This window comes from Lates calcarifer, linkage group LG15 (genome assembly GCF_001640805.2).
Source record: "Lates calcarifer isolate ASB-BC8 linkage group LG15, TLL_Latcal_v3, whole genome shotgun sequence".
NCBI lineage: Eukaryota > Metazoa > Chordata > Actinopteri > Centropomidae > Lates > Lates calcarifer.
In genome coordinates this window covers 13,599-29,525 of record NC_066847.1, presented here as the reverse complement: position 1 = coordinate 29,525, position 15,927 = coordinate 13,599, and the positions used below count along the sequence as shown (strand labels likewise).

The following is a 15,927-nucleotide window of genomic DNA, read 5'->3' as shown; positions in this document are numbered from 1 at the left end:
TTATAAATCTGTAATATCTGAAACACTAAACTTGTTTCACATTTTCTTCCCAGATCAGATTTTCTAACGTTCACGTTTTTCAGTGAAGACGATTAACTTCACTTCAGCAGAGACATTAAAGCAGGTTTCTGCTTCTAAAGACAAATCTGATGTTAACATGTTACTGATGAAATACTTCACTGACAACACATGGAGTTTTTACAAACCAGCTTTATACACAGACTTCTTTCATATACAGTCTATAACCTTCTTTATATATAGTCTATAACTTTTATATACAGTCTATAAGCTTTATATACAGTCTACAGTCTGTGAAATTGCCTGATCTGTTAATAATATTTTAGATTTGATCTATATGAAATAACCTGGAGTTATTTAAATAAAACTGACTTAACTACTTTTACTTGCAGTATTTTTTGTATATTTAATTACTGTTAGTTACTTAACTAAATGTAGTACTTGTAAAAGTATTTTACTCTGAGGTATCAGTATGTTTTACTGAACATATAAAAACATCGTTCCCCGGTTTATATTTCTTCAGCCGTTCATTTAACGAGCCGGAGACGTTTCCTTTAAGAGGACTTTCCCTTTAACTCACCTGACGTGACCACACCTGAGCTGAACTTCCGGAGTATTGCACAACAACAACAACAACAGCAACAGCAGCAGCAGAAGAAGAAGAAGGAAAATAAGAACAGAGGGAGAAGAAGAAGAAGAAGAAGAAGAAGAGAGACTCGGATCATCTCTGTGAGTCTTTAATCTTTAAACTCTGATCAGGTTTAATCTGAGTTCAGTCTGTTCTGGTTCAGTCCACCTCTTTTAGCATGTTAGCATGTTAGCATGGAGCTCTTGGCCTGTTACTTGCCGATTATTGATCTGTTTATTTCTGATCACTTACACACGTGGTCAGTACCGATGACCCAGATGATGGTGTTTAACATTCGATTAGAAACCATTTCAACTCGAGTTTGTTTTGGTTCCGATGTTTAATCTGAAACACGTCACGGCCGCCATGTTACAGCCGATGACGTCATGTGCGGAGGGTGGAGTTAACTTTACCTGCAGACTCACCTTCAGCAGCTGCAGCTGTGAATGATCTGATCAGAGAGGTGGAGGTAAACTGATCAGATACCGAACAGATCGATTGGAAATTATCAACTGAAAATATTAACATTTAAATCTCTGACAGACGGACGGTCGTCGTGGAAACAGTAGAACCAACATGGAGGATGGCGGGGGGACAAAGATGACACAGAGGGAGGGAGAGGACGAGGCAGTGATGTCCGCCATGATGGAACCAAGCACCCTGCAGTGGCCTGGAGACAGACAGACAGGTGGACAGACAGGTAAAGGTGACAGGATGAGCGTCAGGTCCAGTGAAGCGGCCAGTTGGACAGAGAGTGAGAGAGAACTGATAGCAGAGGGGAAGAGGGGGGGAGGAGGAAACAGAGGAGCAGGTGAGGCTGAGGAGGCGGGGCTAATTGGAGACTGGGCGGGGTCAAAGACACACCTGGAAGAGGAGGCAGAAGAACACATAGAAAACCACCTGCCAGAGAAAGCAGCTCAGGTGTTCAGCCCTGCAGTGACCATCCTGCCCTCCCCAGCCTCACCCAGAGAGAGTGAAGCATTCTGGGAAATGGAGTCAGAGAAGAGTCCCTTTTTGTGTTCCCGAGGAGGCCCCCAGGACTACAACCAACACGGCTACCAGTACGAGTGGCCTGAGGACACACCCCCTGCCAGATGTAAGTACACCTCTCCTCACCTTCTCACCTGTCTCTCTGTCTCTCAGTTAGCAGGGCTCTAACTTCTCTCTCTCTCTCTCAGGTGGGCGGGGCTGTCCTAGCAGGGACATCCTGAAGGTGGGCGTGTCCCTGGTGACATCAGCGCTCTTCTTTCCTTTCCTGGTGTGGGGGGGGTTTGTGTTCCTGCCGTTTGACGCCCCGCTGCTGGATGGTGCCCCCTTAAGGCTTGTCTACACACTGCGCTGCTCTGTGTTTGCCGCCGCCCCCATCGTCCTCGGTGAGTACAACCACAACAAGGGAGAGACCGCATCAGTCCAGTCCTCCACTGTGGATCCAGACCTGTCTCACCTGTCTGTCTCACCTGTCTCACCTGTCTCACCTGTCTGTCTCAGGTTGGCTGGTCTTGGGCGTCACTCGGCTGCGGGCAGGTGCGTTCCGGCCTCTGTTTGATGAGGAGGTGAAGGAGGCGGAGCTTCATGAGGTCACGGTCCACCGCCGCTTCGTCTCTGACTCCACCTCCCTGTTCCTGATCTACTTCCTGCAGCTGAGCGTCATGGCGATGTACCTGAGTCAGGAGCACCTGAAACTCGTCCCTTTGCTGACCATCGTCTTCGCCTTCGGACGGTGAGATTTAACAACTGTGTGTGAGCGTTTTTATACATGTTTCAGAAGAGGGTCAGAGTCATTTAAAGGTGCGTTTGTTTTAGTCTCCAGGTCAGTTAATTGAAGTTGCGTTTGTTTTCTGTTTCCAGGCTGGTTTACTGGGTGGCTGCAGCCTTCGGCAGCAGCGTACGTGGTTTTGGTTTCGGTCTCTCCTTTCTGCCAAGTTTCGCCATGATGATTGCCAACATCTACTTCATCTTCACTGTGGAGGCGGCGGGGTCCATCTTCAGCCTCCCGCCTTCTGAGGAAGTGCTGGCCCCACCCGCCAGCAGACAGAGGTTCTGGGGATGAGAGCTGATCAGTAATCAATAAACTTCCTGTCTGCTGAAATATTTCTAATTGCATTTCTTTTTTTTAAACGTTATTTTTTATGAACAGAAACTGTAGAACAAAAAGATTCAAGATCAAATAATAAAATATTCTGTTGATAAAGACCCGCCCATCTGTTGTTGTTATCTGTTCAGATATTTGGTTGTTAAACTATTTCCTGTTTACTTCCTGTTCAATCTGTTTGTCTTGGTTAATTTTTCAACATTTTGTTTTAGAAAATCTGTACGATCAGTAAATATTTGATGATCGGAAAAAACATGTTTCTGTTGTTGTTTGTGAAAATGTATACATTTATTTATTGATTTATTTTAAAGCACAGTAAACAGTACAGATGCTCACCTATGTTAATATCCAGGTTACTGATCTTCTTCACATTGATTTCCAGGATACAGAGTATTGATATCCATATTATCAATACTTTGGTGCGTTTATATCCAGGTTTCTCTGGTGCATTTAAATGGAGGTTGTTGTTAGGAGGAGGACAAGTTTACAACAATCAAGTGATAGCTGTGACTGTTGTGATCAAATAGAAACAAATGATAAAATCTGAAATACACTGAGTGAATAGATGCTGAGAAAAACAGGTTTAATACCCAGAATTTAACCGTCAGAGCGTCTTCATAACGATTATCCTGATGTTACATGACCGGAAACAGCAGGTGGCGCCAAAGATCGCCAGGAGACCACACTCCGCTTTTATTCTGAAGGACCCGGGACGGAAGTGTTATTGTTATTGGCGGAACAGGAGCTAACAGAGCTAACAGAGCTAATATGACGGAGTGAGTGATGGCTGCCGACATCAGTCTGACGGTAAGTTTTAAACTTTCTTCCTGTTTCTCTGCTTCTGCCTAGTGTTCGATGATTCAGGTTTCCTTTATTGATCCGCCGAACTTCGCGCCACAAACCCGCACACACTGAGACAAACACTGCGCCTGGTCAGTGTCTCAGTCTGTTAGCGCAGCTAACGTTAGCTGCTGCTAGCTTTAAGTTCGCGGAGCTGCGACAACAGGTAAACTGATTCAAACTGACAGAGTGTCTGTCAGTCACATGATTAAATATCAGTCACGTGTTATAATTTGTTCACATTGACTCTCTCACGGTGTTTCAGTGGACGGACAGGAGGCGTTCTGCAGGAGAAGATGTCTGTCCGCTGCAGGTTAAAGCTCTGAGGACAGACGGACAGATCAGGTGGGATAGGACGTCTCTAAGCGCGTCCACGCCGCGCACAGGAAGTTCCTCAGAGGACAGAACACCTGTCTCAGGTAGAACAGGTGTAAACAGGTCTGCAGCTGACGGAGGTGGATGTTCACCTGTCACACCTGTAGTGTCTGTTTCCACTGGTGGGGGGGTGATGGGAGAGGAGGTGGTCGCCATGGAGACCAACGAGTCCAGTGAGGATGAGCTGGGACGACTGGACATTGACCTGGACAGGAAGTCCAGACAACACAACCTGACGTCGAGCAACGTCCGCGCCATCCTGCATGTGAGCGACACACACACACACACTGACACTGACCCCTGTGTGTAATCAGTGTGAACAAGTGCAGGTAACGTGTTGTTCTGTGTCCTGTGTCAGGAGGTGATTACCCATGAGCATGTGGTGGCCATGATGAAAGCTGCCATCAGAGACACTCAGGACCTCCCCATGTTTGTGAGTCCACAGACGGTCTGTCTGTCTGTATCTGTTTGTACCTGTCTGTACCTGTCTGTCTGTCTACAGACTGTCAGTACCTGTCTGTCTTTATTTTCCATCAGGAGCCTAAGATGACTCGGTCCAGACTGAAGCAGGCCGTGCAGCAGGGACAGGTGAACTCCACCTCCCACAATCCTCTCTGCTACTCCACCTGTAAATCAAAACAGGTCTGTTTAACAGCTGTCTTGCACCTCTCTCTCTCCCTCTCTCTGTCTGTCTCTCTGTTTCCAGCCACTGAACTGGAGTTTGTCAGCAGTGAACACAGTCAAGGTAACTGACCTCATCCAATTTGTAGGATGACTTCTGTCTCTCTCTCTCTCCACCTGCCTGTCTCCTCACCTGTCTGCCTTTTCACCTGTCTGTCTCTCCTGCAGCCTCCTCAGTTTGTGGACATTGACCTTGAGGATGATGAGGACTCGTCAGATGAAGAGTATTGTCCTGATGAGGAAGAGGAGGAGGAGGACGACACAGCTGAGGAGGTGAGAACTTTGACCTTTGACCTTTCACAGCTTTACCTGTTGAGACACAGGAAATTTCTTTGTGAAGGTTTGGTTCAGTCCAGAACTCAGGTTCAGTCCAATGTTCATGTTCTGGTCTCTGGAGGTCTACATCAGTCCTGGTCAATCAGGATCAGGTGCAGAGGATCTAGATGTTTAGTCTGGGTGGGCGGGACCTGAGTCTCCAGGTGTTTTCACCTGTGTGAGTATTAAACCAGGTTCAGGACCAAAACCTGGTTTTGACTTCGTCTGAAAACTCAAAGAAAGTTTGATCAGGACTGGTCCAGTCCACACCTCAGGTACAACGTCACCATCCGTGTGTGTGTGTGTGTGTGTGTGTGTGTGTGTGTGTGTGTGTGTGTGTGTGTGTGTGTGTGTGTAGACCTTCCTCAGTGATGCAGACAGTCTGGCTTCACCTCTCAGGATCCATCACAGCTCAGCCCCGTTAGACCAGAGGACCGACAGACCTCTACAGGTATCCTGACCTCTGATCTCTGACCTCTGACTTCTGATCCTCACACCCTGACCTCTGACCTTTTGTGTAGAGCTCTCCAGGACATCTGAGGGATCAGGTGAGGATGTCCTGTGCTCCTCAGCACCTCCTCTCTGCTCCTGCTGACTCCTCCTTTCTGGAGAGACTGAATGCTGTGGAGGAGGAGCTGGACTTTAGCCCCGCCTACACCTTTAACCAGGTAACTCCGCCCCCTCAGCCCCCATCAAGACCCACCTACAGCTTTAACCATCTGTCTGTCTCTCTACCACCTGTCTGTCTCTCAGTCTCTGGACAGAGAGGCTGATGATGATGATGATGATGAAGGCTGCCTGGCGTTCCGGACGCGTTCCAAACTTCGTCTGGTGAATGTTCCTCTGGGTCAGCTGGAGGCGGAGCTTCTGGCCCCTGACATCACCGCTGACATGTATGACCTGAGCGCCACCCAGCGGGAGGAGGACCGTCACTGGACGCAGTGGCTGCAGGGTCTCATGGCCCCCGACAACGAAGGTCAGAGGTCAGGGATCAGATGTCAGAGGTCAGAGGTCAGAGGTTAGAGGTCAGAGGTCAGAGGCTCTGACAGAACACAATCAGGTTTATGTTGAATCAGTTGATGCTCAGGTCAACGGCTGCGTTTAATTGAATGTTAGATTCTGGTTTTTCTACTTGTCGATAATTCGGATAAAAATAAAACTCAGCGTCAGTCTGAGGACGAACAGCAGCTTTTGATATTTTAACTGAGTTCTTGTTTTCTAACAAACAGGAAGTGTGGATCTGTTTGTTGTTTGTTGTTTACATGTCTGAATGTTTGTTTTCTCAGAGGAGGCTGATGACGACGACGACCCTGAGTACAACTTCCTGGACGACCTGGATGAACCCGACCTGGAGGACTACAGGACCGACCGGGCCGTCCAGATCACTAGTACGTGTCATGGCCTGGAGGTGTCCTGGTAACGGCCTGGAAGAGTTTTCCAGGACCTCAGAGTGTTGCTCAGTCAAATACTCAGATCAGCAGAGTCAGAAATATGTCGTCTCTGTTGGTGGAAAGATTCACTCATTCAGCACTCAGAGACTCATGAAGGTCAGACAGTAAACAGGAAACACAGTAAACAGGAAACAAACTGGAAACAGGAAACAGTATACGATACACAGGAAACAAACTGTAAACAGGTCAGTGACTCTGTGTTTACTCCTCTTGTGTTTCAGAGCGGGAGGTGAACGAGCTGCTAGAGGAGCTCTTTGACACGGTGAGTTCAGCTGGAGGATCAGAGTCAGGGTTGAAGGTCTGAACTGTGATTTGAGGTAACGTCAGGTTAAACTCTGAGTTGTCATGGTTATGATAGTGGCTCGGTGTGTGGACAGTGACACAGTCTCTGAGGAGGAGCAGCTCCTCAGCTGTTCCTGTCAGCTGCAGCAGAGTCTGTGCTTTCTCTCCATCTGCTCCTCCTGCAGCTGTGTGTCTTTTCAGTCTTAATGTGTTTCTCTTGCGCTGTCTGATGTTACAACACGTCGCTGTGATGTCAGTAAACTGAGGTGATAATCTCCGTTATGTGACCGCTCAGTCAGACTGTGGTCATCAGGTTTAATGAATCAATAAGAAGAAATCCTGAGTTTGATCAGTTTCATCTTTACTCTCAACCACAGAAACTTCCTCTACATCTTCCATCAGATTGTTTCATTTCTCTTTATGAACTCTCTCTGCAGCTGCAGGAGGAGGAGGTGGCAGCCAAGGAGCAGGAGGAGCAGGAGGAGCAGGAGGACATATCGTCACAGGCTGCACCAAAATTCAACGTCCCCCAGACTCTACGGTAAATCCCTGTGATGTCCCAGTGCATGATGGGAGGTCAGGCAGGGCTAAGGAGTTAACAAAGTACACAACATGAAACACAGAAATACAACTCACCACAACGTAATTTTTTAACACACCAGGCTGCACATGGTGTTTTCCTGTTGTTTGTTGGAGCAGAAAGGAAACAGAATTAAAGTCAATAATAATAAATAAGAACTGAAAAATAATGACTCACGTGATTTCAGAGTTTGAAACAAAAATATCACAGACAATTGTGTTCATTTAACTGTGAGAAAATCATGATCAGGATTAATATTTGATTAATTAATGGAAACAGCTCGTTCAGACAGAGAGACTGATTTAATCTGCTTTAACCTGATGTAAACTCTGTTGTTGTGGATCCTCCCATTGGGATGGTGCAGCAGAGCGGTGCTGTGACTGTTTGGGTTGGGAGGAAGAGAAACGTCTTCTACTGCAGCTTCTTCAAACAGAAACTTGAAGAAGGATCCAGTGGGAGGAGACATCCTGTGGTGATGCCTCATAGGCTGCGCCCCTGAAGGAGGCGGAGCCTGTGCAACACAAGTGTCACTGTTTCCCCTCAGTGTTTCCTGTGTCACAGCAGTTTGTTTTCTGCTCTCTGTAGTTTCGAGGCGCCGTTAGCCAACATGCTAACAGAGCGACGGCGAACGGTCAGGAAACAGTATGAGGCTCTGCAGCAGAGGAGGGCCCTGCAGGACACCACCAATCATCACCGTGACAACACACACCTGAGGGACACGCCCACCCCACAACCCAACACCACCACACCTGTCCTGCTGCTGCCGAGCCGGGTGTGCCCTGCCCTCCACCTGGATTTCACCCAGAAACTGCAGCTGCAGCAGCAGATACAGCAGGTACATCAGCCCCACAGAAACAGAACCAGGACCAGGACAAGCTGACTGCTGACTGAGTATCAGGTGGTTCAGATCACTGACACCAGAGGTTGATGGTGGACTTTGCAGTCAGGTCATCAGATACTTTGACTTCTGGGTAAAGAGAGGAGCAGAGCCGTGAAAAGAGCACCACCTGGTGGAGGGGGGTTGAACAGAGGGTGGGAGTCTGTGGTGGAGGTAGATCTCTGCAAGAAACAGGTGGCTCATGTGGTGCCCTCTACAGTTTCAGATCTGTCATTCACTCCTCTTCATCTCTGATATGAACAAAGTCCTAAAGTTACACGTATATACAGTGTTATACACCTGTACACACCTGTTAAGGTGTCAGCAGCTGGTCCAGGTGTGGTTCACCTGAGACACTGACTGAATGTTTCTGTCTCTCTCAGCATGTGCAGCTGCTGACTCAGGTTCACCTGCTGAGTCGCCGTGTCATCGCCCTGAACCATGAAGCCGGCATCACTAAACACTACCTGGTCAGTAAACAACAACACAAACACTACCTGAGCTCTGTTCCATGAAGCAGGTTGAACTGATCCAGGATCTTTATCTGGCTTCAGTAAATCTAACAACCACAGAGTGACTGAGCATCAGACGCTGGTTATCAGCTGGTTCAGTGACCCAGGATTTTCTGATGGTTCATGGTAAAGAGGTGGAGTTGTTAGTTGAAGCAGCGTTGTCAGAACCATGAGTAAGGAACCTAATATTCTATGAGAAGTCAGGCTGAGAGCTGCAGGTGGTTTCAGTTCCAGCCACGTCCTAACATGACATTTAACAAGGTGAAATGTGAACAATATGATCACATGACTAGAATAGAAACAGTAGAAATAATCAGCAGTGATCAAAGTCAGGCTGAGGATTTATTGTAAATAAGTCCATCAAGTGTTTTCAGTGAGTGAGTGTTTGTGCTCCTTAGTGTGATGGTGGTTTATTGTGAGTTAGTGTGAATATGTGATGCAGATAAACAGTGACAGTAATGTCAGAGTGTTTCTGCTGCCAAAGCAGAGAGGAGAGGAGAGAGTTCATGTCTGAGCTCCATCTGACTGAAATGTTCATTTAGAATCAGCAGAAATCTTCAACAGTGTGAAGAGAAAATCAACATGAAGATCTAACAGTCAGTGTGTGATCATTCAGTGGAGAAACTCTCTGTTTGTTAGAAGCTCTGTTGTGGACAAAGACAGAAACAAAACCATTCACTGATCTATAAAAACATCTATTGATCTTTATGATCTGTCACTTTATTGGAAACTCTGTTCCTGTCAGGATCCTGCAGAAATGATGACCACAGTTTTCCAGTCATCTGATTGGTCAGTAGTTTGATCTGGTTTTCTGAAGTGAACCTGGAGCAGGTTAGACGTTCAGCATCAGTTACCATGGAGATTTACTGCCATAACAAGTGAACCACCGTCATCAGACTGAAAACCTGAAGTTAAACCTGAAGTTACCATGGTAACCTCTGATCCTGCTTCATGGAACAGGAGAGCAGCAACACAAACGCTTATTGGTCAGTAAACAACAACAGAACGGTCTCCTCTCCCTCCAGGAGGAGTTGCAGCAGTTTGCCAGGCGTCAGGAGCAGTTGTTTCTGCCCAGCAGTTTCAGAGTGTGTAACCTCCAGGGGGCGCTGGATCTCCTCCAGGAGGTGGAGCAGAGAGAAGAGCCGCCTCCTGCTCCTGCTTCTCCTCCTGCCTCCAGACGCTGGCTCCCCAGGATGACTCCTGCCACCAACAGTAAGAGGGACAGATGAACATTTGTTCTGTTTTTGTATTTCTCACAGTGTTTGGTCATTTCAGCGGTCATTCTCTCAGCTTGTTCTGGTCCTGGTTCTGCTTCTGTTTAGGCCATGCCTTCCCTCTGCTGCCCACTGACACTGCCTGGCTGTTTGCCACCCGACCCGCCTTCCTTTACCCAGAACTACTTCCTGTCTGCAGCCTGGACCCCGGCCTCCACAGCCAACACCACAGGAGTGTTTACACTGCAGGAGAGGATGGGTACACACACGCTGCTACACAATACACACACACAGATATACACACTGACTGAACTCTTTGAATATTCAGTTCATCCTCTGGCTGATGGTTCAGACTGACATATTTCCCATGATGCCTCTGTGCAGGCTGATCGTTCTGGGTCTGAAGCACTTTGAGGGGACAGTCCAACCAGATCAGCTGATCAGCTCCTACCTGCTGTGTAAGAATCGATGGAACCTCAGGAAACACATCAGGGAGATGAGCGGCCAGAGAGCACCGCCAAATAACGTCATCAAGGTGACATCACTGTGACATCACTGTGGAGTGTGATGTCACCAAACACTGTCTGTCTGTCAACATCATTACTGAATCTCATAGCAGCTGTAACCATGGTCTCTGTTAGACAGGTGGAGGTGAGACAGGTGAAGTTAAACTCTCCTCGTTGTGTTTTAAGATGTTCCTGACACAGCACATCGTCCCCCCCCTGCCTCTTGCCTGCAGCAGAGTTCAGCCGGGAGATGAGCGCCCCCCAGTGGACAGAGACTCCTCCAACATGCCCAACTGGCTGAAGGTCTGACACACCTGATTCGTTTTACTGACCTGTCACTAACTTGTTAACGGTTATCTACAGAGGTGTAGCTCTCAGGTAGTTGTACTGACTCCACCTGTCTGGTATTCTCACCTGTAGAACAGTAAGCTGATCATCCAGAAGACCCACCTGGGCACCACCTGTTATCCCCCCTCCCTCCCCCCGGGCTGCACCCTCAGGCTTCACCCCTATTGGCTCAACAAAACATCCCGTCCTCCTCCCCCCCGCCACAGACGCCTCTTCACCCTGGCCCACAATGCATCTCTGCTGCCGCTCGCCAAAGCCCCGGCAAACAGGCAGGTAGACAGACAGGTGGAGAGACAGGAGGAGAGACAGGTGGATGAGCAGCCAATCAGCTATCTGTCTCTGCCTCGTCCAGGTGTCTCGTTACTCTCCGACTCTCCCGCCCTTCCTTCAGCTCCACCTTCCGTCTGTGGAGCCGTCCCATTGGCTGCTGTTCACCCAGGCCCTGCCCACCATGCTGACATCATCCAGTCCTGCCTTCCTATTGGCCAGAGCATGCATCAACAAACTGCCCCCTTTCCTGTCCTCCTCCCCTTACCCGCTCTGTCCACCACCAACACTACAAATCCCATTATGCCTTGCTCAGCTGCTGCTATGAAGCCGGGCTACTTTCTCCTCCAGATGGTGGTGACGCCACCAGCTCCACTCACTGCTGCCTCCCAGCATGCTCCAGGGGAACTGCTGCACGGACCAATCAAAGAGGAGCAGAGGGAGGTGGAGAACACCTCCATGCCTCCCCGCCTCCTTCAGGAGGAGGAGAGACGGGAGGAGGAAAGTTCCAAATCAGCACTGAGCCCGTTGTTGAAGGAGGAGGAGAGAATCTTTGCAGGGACTGAGGATGAGAAGGAGCAGGAGGAGGAGGATGAGAAGGAGCAGGAGGAGGAGGAAGAGGAGGAGCAGGAGGAGGGCTGGACTGTTGAGGGTGTGATCAGTTTAGACGGAGGAGAAAACACTGGTGGAGAGGAGGAAGAGGGGAGAGAGGGAGGAGATGCAGGTGGAGGTGGAGAGGACGAAGGAGGTGGAGGAGGAGGGGGGGAACAGGGAGGAGAGGGGGAGGAGGAGGAGGGACAGAGGGAGGACGGGGGAGGAGAGAGGGAGGAGGAAGGAGAGAAGGATAAGGATGAAGATCAGGATCGGCAGGGTGAGGACGAGGAGGAGGAGGACTTTGATGACCTCACACAGGATGAAGACGAGGAGGAAGTGATGTCATCAGCATCAGAGGAGTCAGTGCTGTCTGTTCCAGAGTTACAGGTAAGCAGGAAGTCCTCCTTCAACAGTCAGGTGAGCTGATGATGTAATCACCAACTCTGTTGTCATGGTTACAAACTGGTAAAATACAGCAAGTGACCTTAAGAGCCAGGTCAAAGCTGTAACACCTGACGACCTGTCCGGTGAGACAGTCAGGTGACCTGTCAGGGTCTTGTCTCCTGTCAGTCTCAGTTCAGTGCTGCCTCTGAAACCTGTTGATAAAACTAAATTCATTTTTAAAGATGAACTTCCAGAGGTTTGTTGCTGAAAATATCTGTTGGACAGTTTGACCTCTGACCTCTGACCTTTCAGGAGACCATGAAGCAGCTGACCTGGCTGGCGGCCGAGCGGCGTCTCTGCGCAGATGGAGACTCGGAGGAGGATCACTCGCCAACCTCCCCTGGCTCTCAGGAGGAGGAGGAGGAGGAGGAGGAGGAGGGGCCTAAAGGAGAGGAGTCAGGAGAGGGGAGGAGCAGTAAGACGGGAGGGGATGAGGAGACGCCGTCAGGAGAGGGGACGCCCAGAGGAGGAGGGAGGTGTCCTGGACGAGGAAGAGGTCAGAGGTCGCTCGTTGTCTCTGCTCTGTCTCCTCGTGGTTTTTCCCTGAGCTCTCTGTCTCCGCAGGTCGCAGCCGACCTCTCCGCGGCCTCAGGAGGAGTCGTCAGGAGCGACGCAGCAAAGACGCCGCGAAGCTGCTGCTGCTGTTTGATGAAAACATCCTGGACAACGACCCGCACCGAGAGAGCAAAGACGTGGCTTTCGCTCAGAGCTACCTGAGCAGGGTGAGGAGATGGAGAGCTTCCTGTCCTGGAGATGGAGGCGCTGAGGAGGTGGAGGCACGGAGCTGTGTTAACCTGTGTGTTCCTGTGTCGACAGGTGCGTGAGGCACTGCAGGACATACCTGGACAGGTGGAGGAGTTTGTTTCTCTGCTGAATGAGTTCGAGAGGGTGGGAGAAGGACGGGAGGTGGTGTTGCTGTTCAGGAAGCTGCGATGCATCCTGGGAGATCGGATGGACCTCCTCCGAGACTTTGCCGCATTTCTGCATCCTGAGCAGGCACTGCAGTGTGGACTGGTGAGTCCAGAACCAGTCTAGGTGTATCATTACAGTGTCCCAGGTGTACGTCAGCTGCAGCTGTTTGATGGTTCAGGTCATTTTTTATTATTTGCTGTGGAAAATAAATCCAGTTTCATATCGAAGGAAACAACTCTTTTGTTAAATTTGACACATGACACATTAACACATGAACTGAATCTGGAGATAAATACTGATATTCAGCTTTAATCACAGGTGAGTTTACAGGTGTTCCACTGACTGATGCTGTATTTTACCTGCAGCTGTGAAGTCAGAGTATTGATCGTCTATAAACCACAGGTCTAACTGTGTCTCTGTAGTTCGAGGAGCAGCAGGCGTTTGAACGCAGCCGTCGTTTCCTGCGACAGTTAGAGATCAGTTTTGGAGACAATCCGTCACATTATCAGAAGATTATCAAAGCTCTGCAGACCGGTCCGGACCTGAGTCCAACCAGCATCCACGAGGTAATAGCCACGATCAATAACTGCACGTTGATTGATCTTATTGATCTTATTGATTCATAAACAGATATTTTTTCGAGTAGAATCAATGTACACGAGAGAAAAGCTGAAATAATTTTATTAGTCACAGTTTAATGTAACATGAAGATCAGCAGTGTAAGTGATTGATCAGCTGTTTATGTGATTGATCAGCTGTTTATGTGATTGATCAGCAGTGTAAGTGATTGATCAGCTGTTTATGTGATTGATCAGCAGTGTAAGTGATTGATCATGATGTGTTGAAGGTAAAATCAGCTGTTTTCCTGGTTTTCAGCTGAAAGCTCAGATGGCCACGCTGCTAAAAGGCCACACCCATCTACAAGCTGAATTCTGGGTATTTTTTGATGAGCTCCGCCCCCCTCCGGCCCGTCCTGGACAGTTTGAGGAAGCTCATTGGCCAGAGGAGGGAGGAGGAGGGTCAGATGGCGGAGATGGTGTCGGTCAGGTGTCAGGAGGCGGAGTCAGCTGTGGTTTTGAGGAAGTGACGCTCCCAGAACTCGAAGAGGAAGAGGAGGGGCATAAAATCCAACCAATGACCAGCCGGCGCCAGAGGAGGAAGATGGATGCCCACAGGAACTACAAGGTCTGAAAAAACCTTTTGGCCATGGACTTCTTCTCACACTGGTCACGATCACTCTGTTCTGACAATGTTTGATGTTTCCAGGACTGTGATTGGTCGGATAAAGATTGGCCCTGTCCCTGTCGTAATGCAAAGATCCGCAGACACCGGAGGAAGGGGTGTTCTCGCTGCCATGGCAACAAGGTCTGTCCTCCATTTTTTGTCAGGTGTGAATCAGTTAGAGAGAAACCTGACTCACCTGAATCACCGGCTCATTTCCTCTCCAGACCTCAGGGGGCGTGTCCACAGCCATGAAGGGCCTGGACCCCCTGTACTCTCAGATAAGCTCCGCCCCCGGTGAAACAGGTGACAAGTATCTGGACCTGAAGGGGGACGATGACAGTCCACAACCAGGTGTGTAACAGACTCACCTTTCCTGGGTTAACAATGTGTTATAATTAACAGACAGGTGTGTGATAATTAACAGGTGTGTTAATTTTTACCTGTATTGTTTGTATTGACAGATCGAAGCGGAGCATCATGGGAAGGCTCGTTCCCTCTGACTGATGAGAAGGAGGAGGAGGAGGAGGAGGAGGAGCTGGATGATGAGGAGGATGATGAAGATGAGGAGGAGAGGAAGAACACTGACAAGGAGCACAGTCCAGCTGTGAAGAGGAGCAGGAGAGAGGAGATGCTACAACCTCCCTCTGTCACACCCACCTCCTCCATCTTCTCCACCACCACAGTTACCTCCTGCACCTCCACCCCCACTGTCACCACCCCCTCCATTTTCTCCTCTACCTCTACCTGCTCCTCCCAAACCTCCTCTCTGTCTGTCTGCACCTTCTCTACTACCTTGCCCTCCACTTCTTCCATCTCTCCTTCTGTCTGCACCTCCCCCACCCTCTCCTCAACCTCCACCTCCTCTGCTCCTCCTCGGCCCAGTCCTCCTCCTGACCTCCCCGTCTGTGCCAAGAACATTTCTCTGACAGCGAGTGGAGAGAAAGTCATCCTCTGGACCAGGTACACCTCCTGCTGCACCTCCTGTCTCATTCCTGCAGCAGCAGGAGGAGCAGGAGGAGCAGGAGGAGGTGACTGTGTGTTTACTCCTGTTGTTGTTTTACAGAGAGGCAGATCGAGTCATCCTGACAACATGTCAGCAGGAAGGAGCCAATCAGAACACGTTCCAGTCCATCTCCACTCTGCTCGGCAACAAGACTTCCAGTGAGGTGATTGGTCCTTTAATCTTCTGCTGCTGTGATTGGTTGATTTTTTAATTCTGTGTTAAAACTCGAAATTTAATGCATCATGTTCAGACAGTCATCAAGTTTCCTCATATCTCCAGATTTAGGAACAGTCAGTAACGTTTCCTTGTATTTCCAGGTTTCTCGCAGGTTTCGGGATCTGATGCGTTTGTTTCGGACGGCAGCTCGTCAGACCAGCTCTGAGGACGAGGCTCTGCCCACTGAGCCCTCAGCAGCCAATGAGGACAAAGACTGACATCAACCAAGCAGAGAAATGAAGTTTGTATATCCAGGATTTTTATTGTGAAAGAGTTCATTAAATGTCACAGATGTACAGGAAAAAAACTGTAAATATGACACTTAAAGATTATTTAATGTTTTTGTAAAATGTGAAGAGTTTTTTTTTATAAAATGTTTTTTCATGAGTCTGTCTGCTGTCCTGGATCTGACCATTTAGACCACATGAGACCAGTTTGACATCCTTGTTATTATTTTATTACATTTTCAGGAGTTCAACTTTTTCAGAAAAGTTTGACACTTTTTGTTCCTGGTTGCTCTGTGAGGTTTAAGAAATAGATTCACCAGG

At 48.7% G+C, this 15,927-nt stretch overlaps 2 protein-coding genes across 2 annotated transcripts; both read left to right on the top strand.

Moving 5' to 3' along the window:
- Positions 1–436: 436 nt before the first annotated feature.
- tmem79b (transmembrane protein 79b) lies at positions 437–2,991 on the top strand. Its single transcript, XM_018678741.2, has 5 exons — positions 437–747; positions 1,190–1,742; positions 1,825–2,019; positions 2,135–2,366; positions 2,495–2,991. Exons 2-5 carry the CDS (start codon positions 1,223–1,225, stop codon positions 2,694–2,696), a joined length of 1,149 nt encoding a protein of 382 aa, XP_018534257.1. The 5' UTR covers positions 437–747; positions 1,190–1,222; the 3' UTR covers positions 2,697–2,991.
- A 459-nt stretch (positions 2,992–3,450) lies between these two features.
- Positions 3,451–15,766, top strand: gon4lb (gon-4 like b). Its single transcript, XM_051076023.1, has 29 exons — positions 3,451–3,545; positions 3,844–4,218; positions 4,312–4,386; positions 4,491–4,541; positions 4,660–4,698; positions 4,803–4,907; positions 5,308–5,400; positions 5,471–5,617; positions 5,703–5,925; positions 6,236–6,337; positions 6,622–6,662; positions 7,120–7,223; positions 7,848–8,097; positions 8,523–8,609; positions 9,677–9,863; positions 9,974–10,124; positions 10,250–10,400; positions 10,558–10,674; positions 10,792–11,967; positions 12,277–12,520; positions 12,589–12,746; positions 12,841–13,038; positions 13,359–13,502; positions 13,813–14,121; positions 14,203–14,301; positions 14,385–14,511; positions 14,622–15,120; positions 15,224–15,326; positions 15,481–15,766. Exons 1-29 carry the CDS (start codon positions 3,522–3,524, stop codon positions 15,595–15,597), a joined length of 5,496 nt encoding a protein of 1,831 aa, XP_050931980.1. The 5' UTR covers positions 3,451–3,521; the 3' UTR covers positions 15,598–15,766.
- The last annotated feature ends 161 nt before the right edge of the window (positions 15,767–15,927 follow it).

Bases quoted from the DNA above. Each gene is read 5' to 3' on its own strand.
- tmem79b (XM_018678741.2), top strand. From the start codon at position 1,223: ATGGAGGATGGCGGGGGGACAAAGATGACACAGAGGGAGGGAGAGGAC. The intron at 1,743-1,824 runs GTAAGTACACCT...TCTCTCTCTCAG, and splicing joins GGACACACCCCCTGCCAGAT to GTGGGCGGGGCTGTCCTAGC. The intron at 2,367-2,494 runs GTGAGATTTAAC...TTCTGTTTCCAG, and splicing joins ATCGTCTTCGCCTTCGGACG to GCTGGTTTACTGGGTGGCTG.
- gon4lb (XM_051076023.1), top strand. From the start codon at position 3,522: ATGGCTGCCGACATCAGTCTGACG. The intron at 12,521-12,588 runs GTCAGAGGTCGC...CTGTCTCCGCAG, and splicing joins GTGTCCTGGACGAGGAAGAG to GTCGCAGCCGACCTCTCCGC. The intron at 15,121-15,223 runs GTACACCTCCTG...GTTGTTTTACAG, and splicing joins AAAGTCATCCTCTGGACCAG to AGAGGCAGATCGAGTCATCC.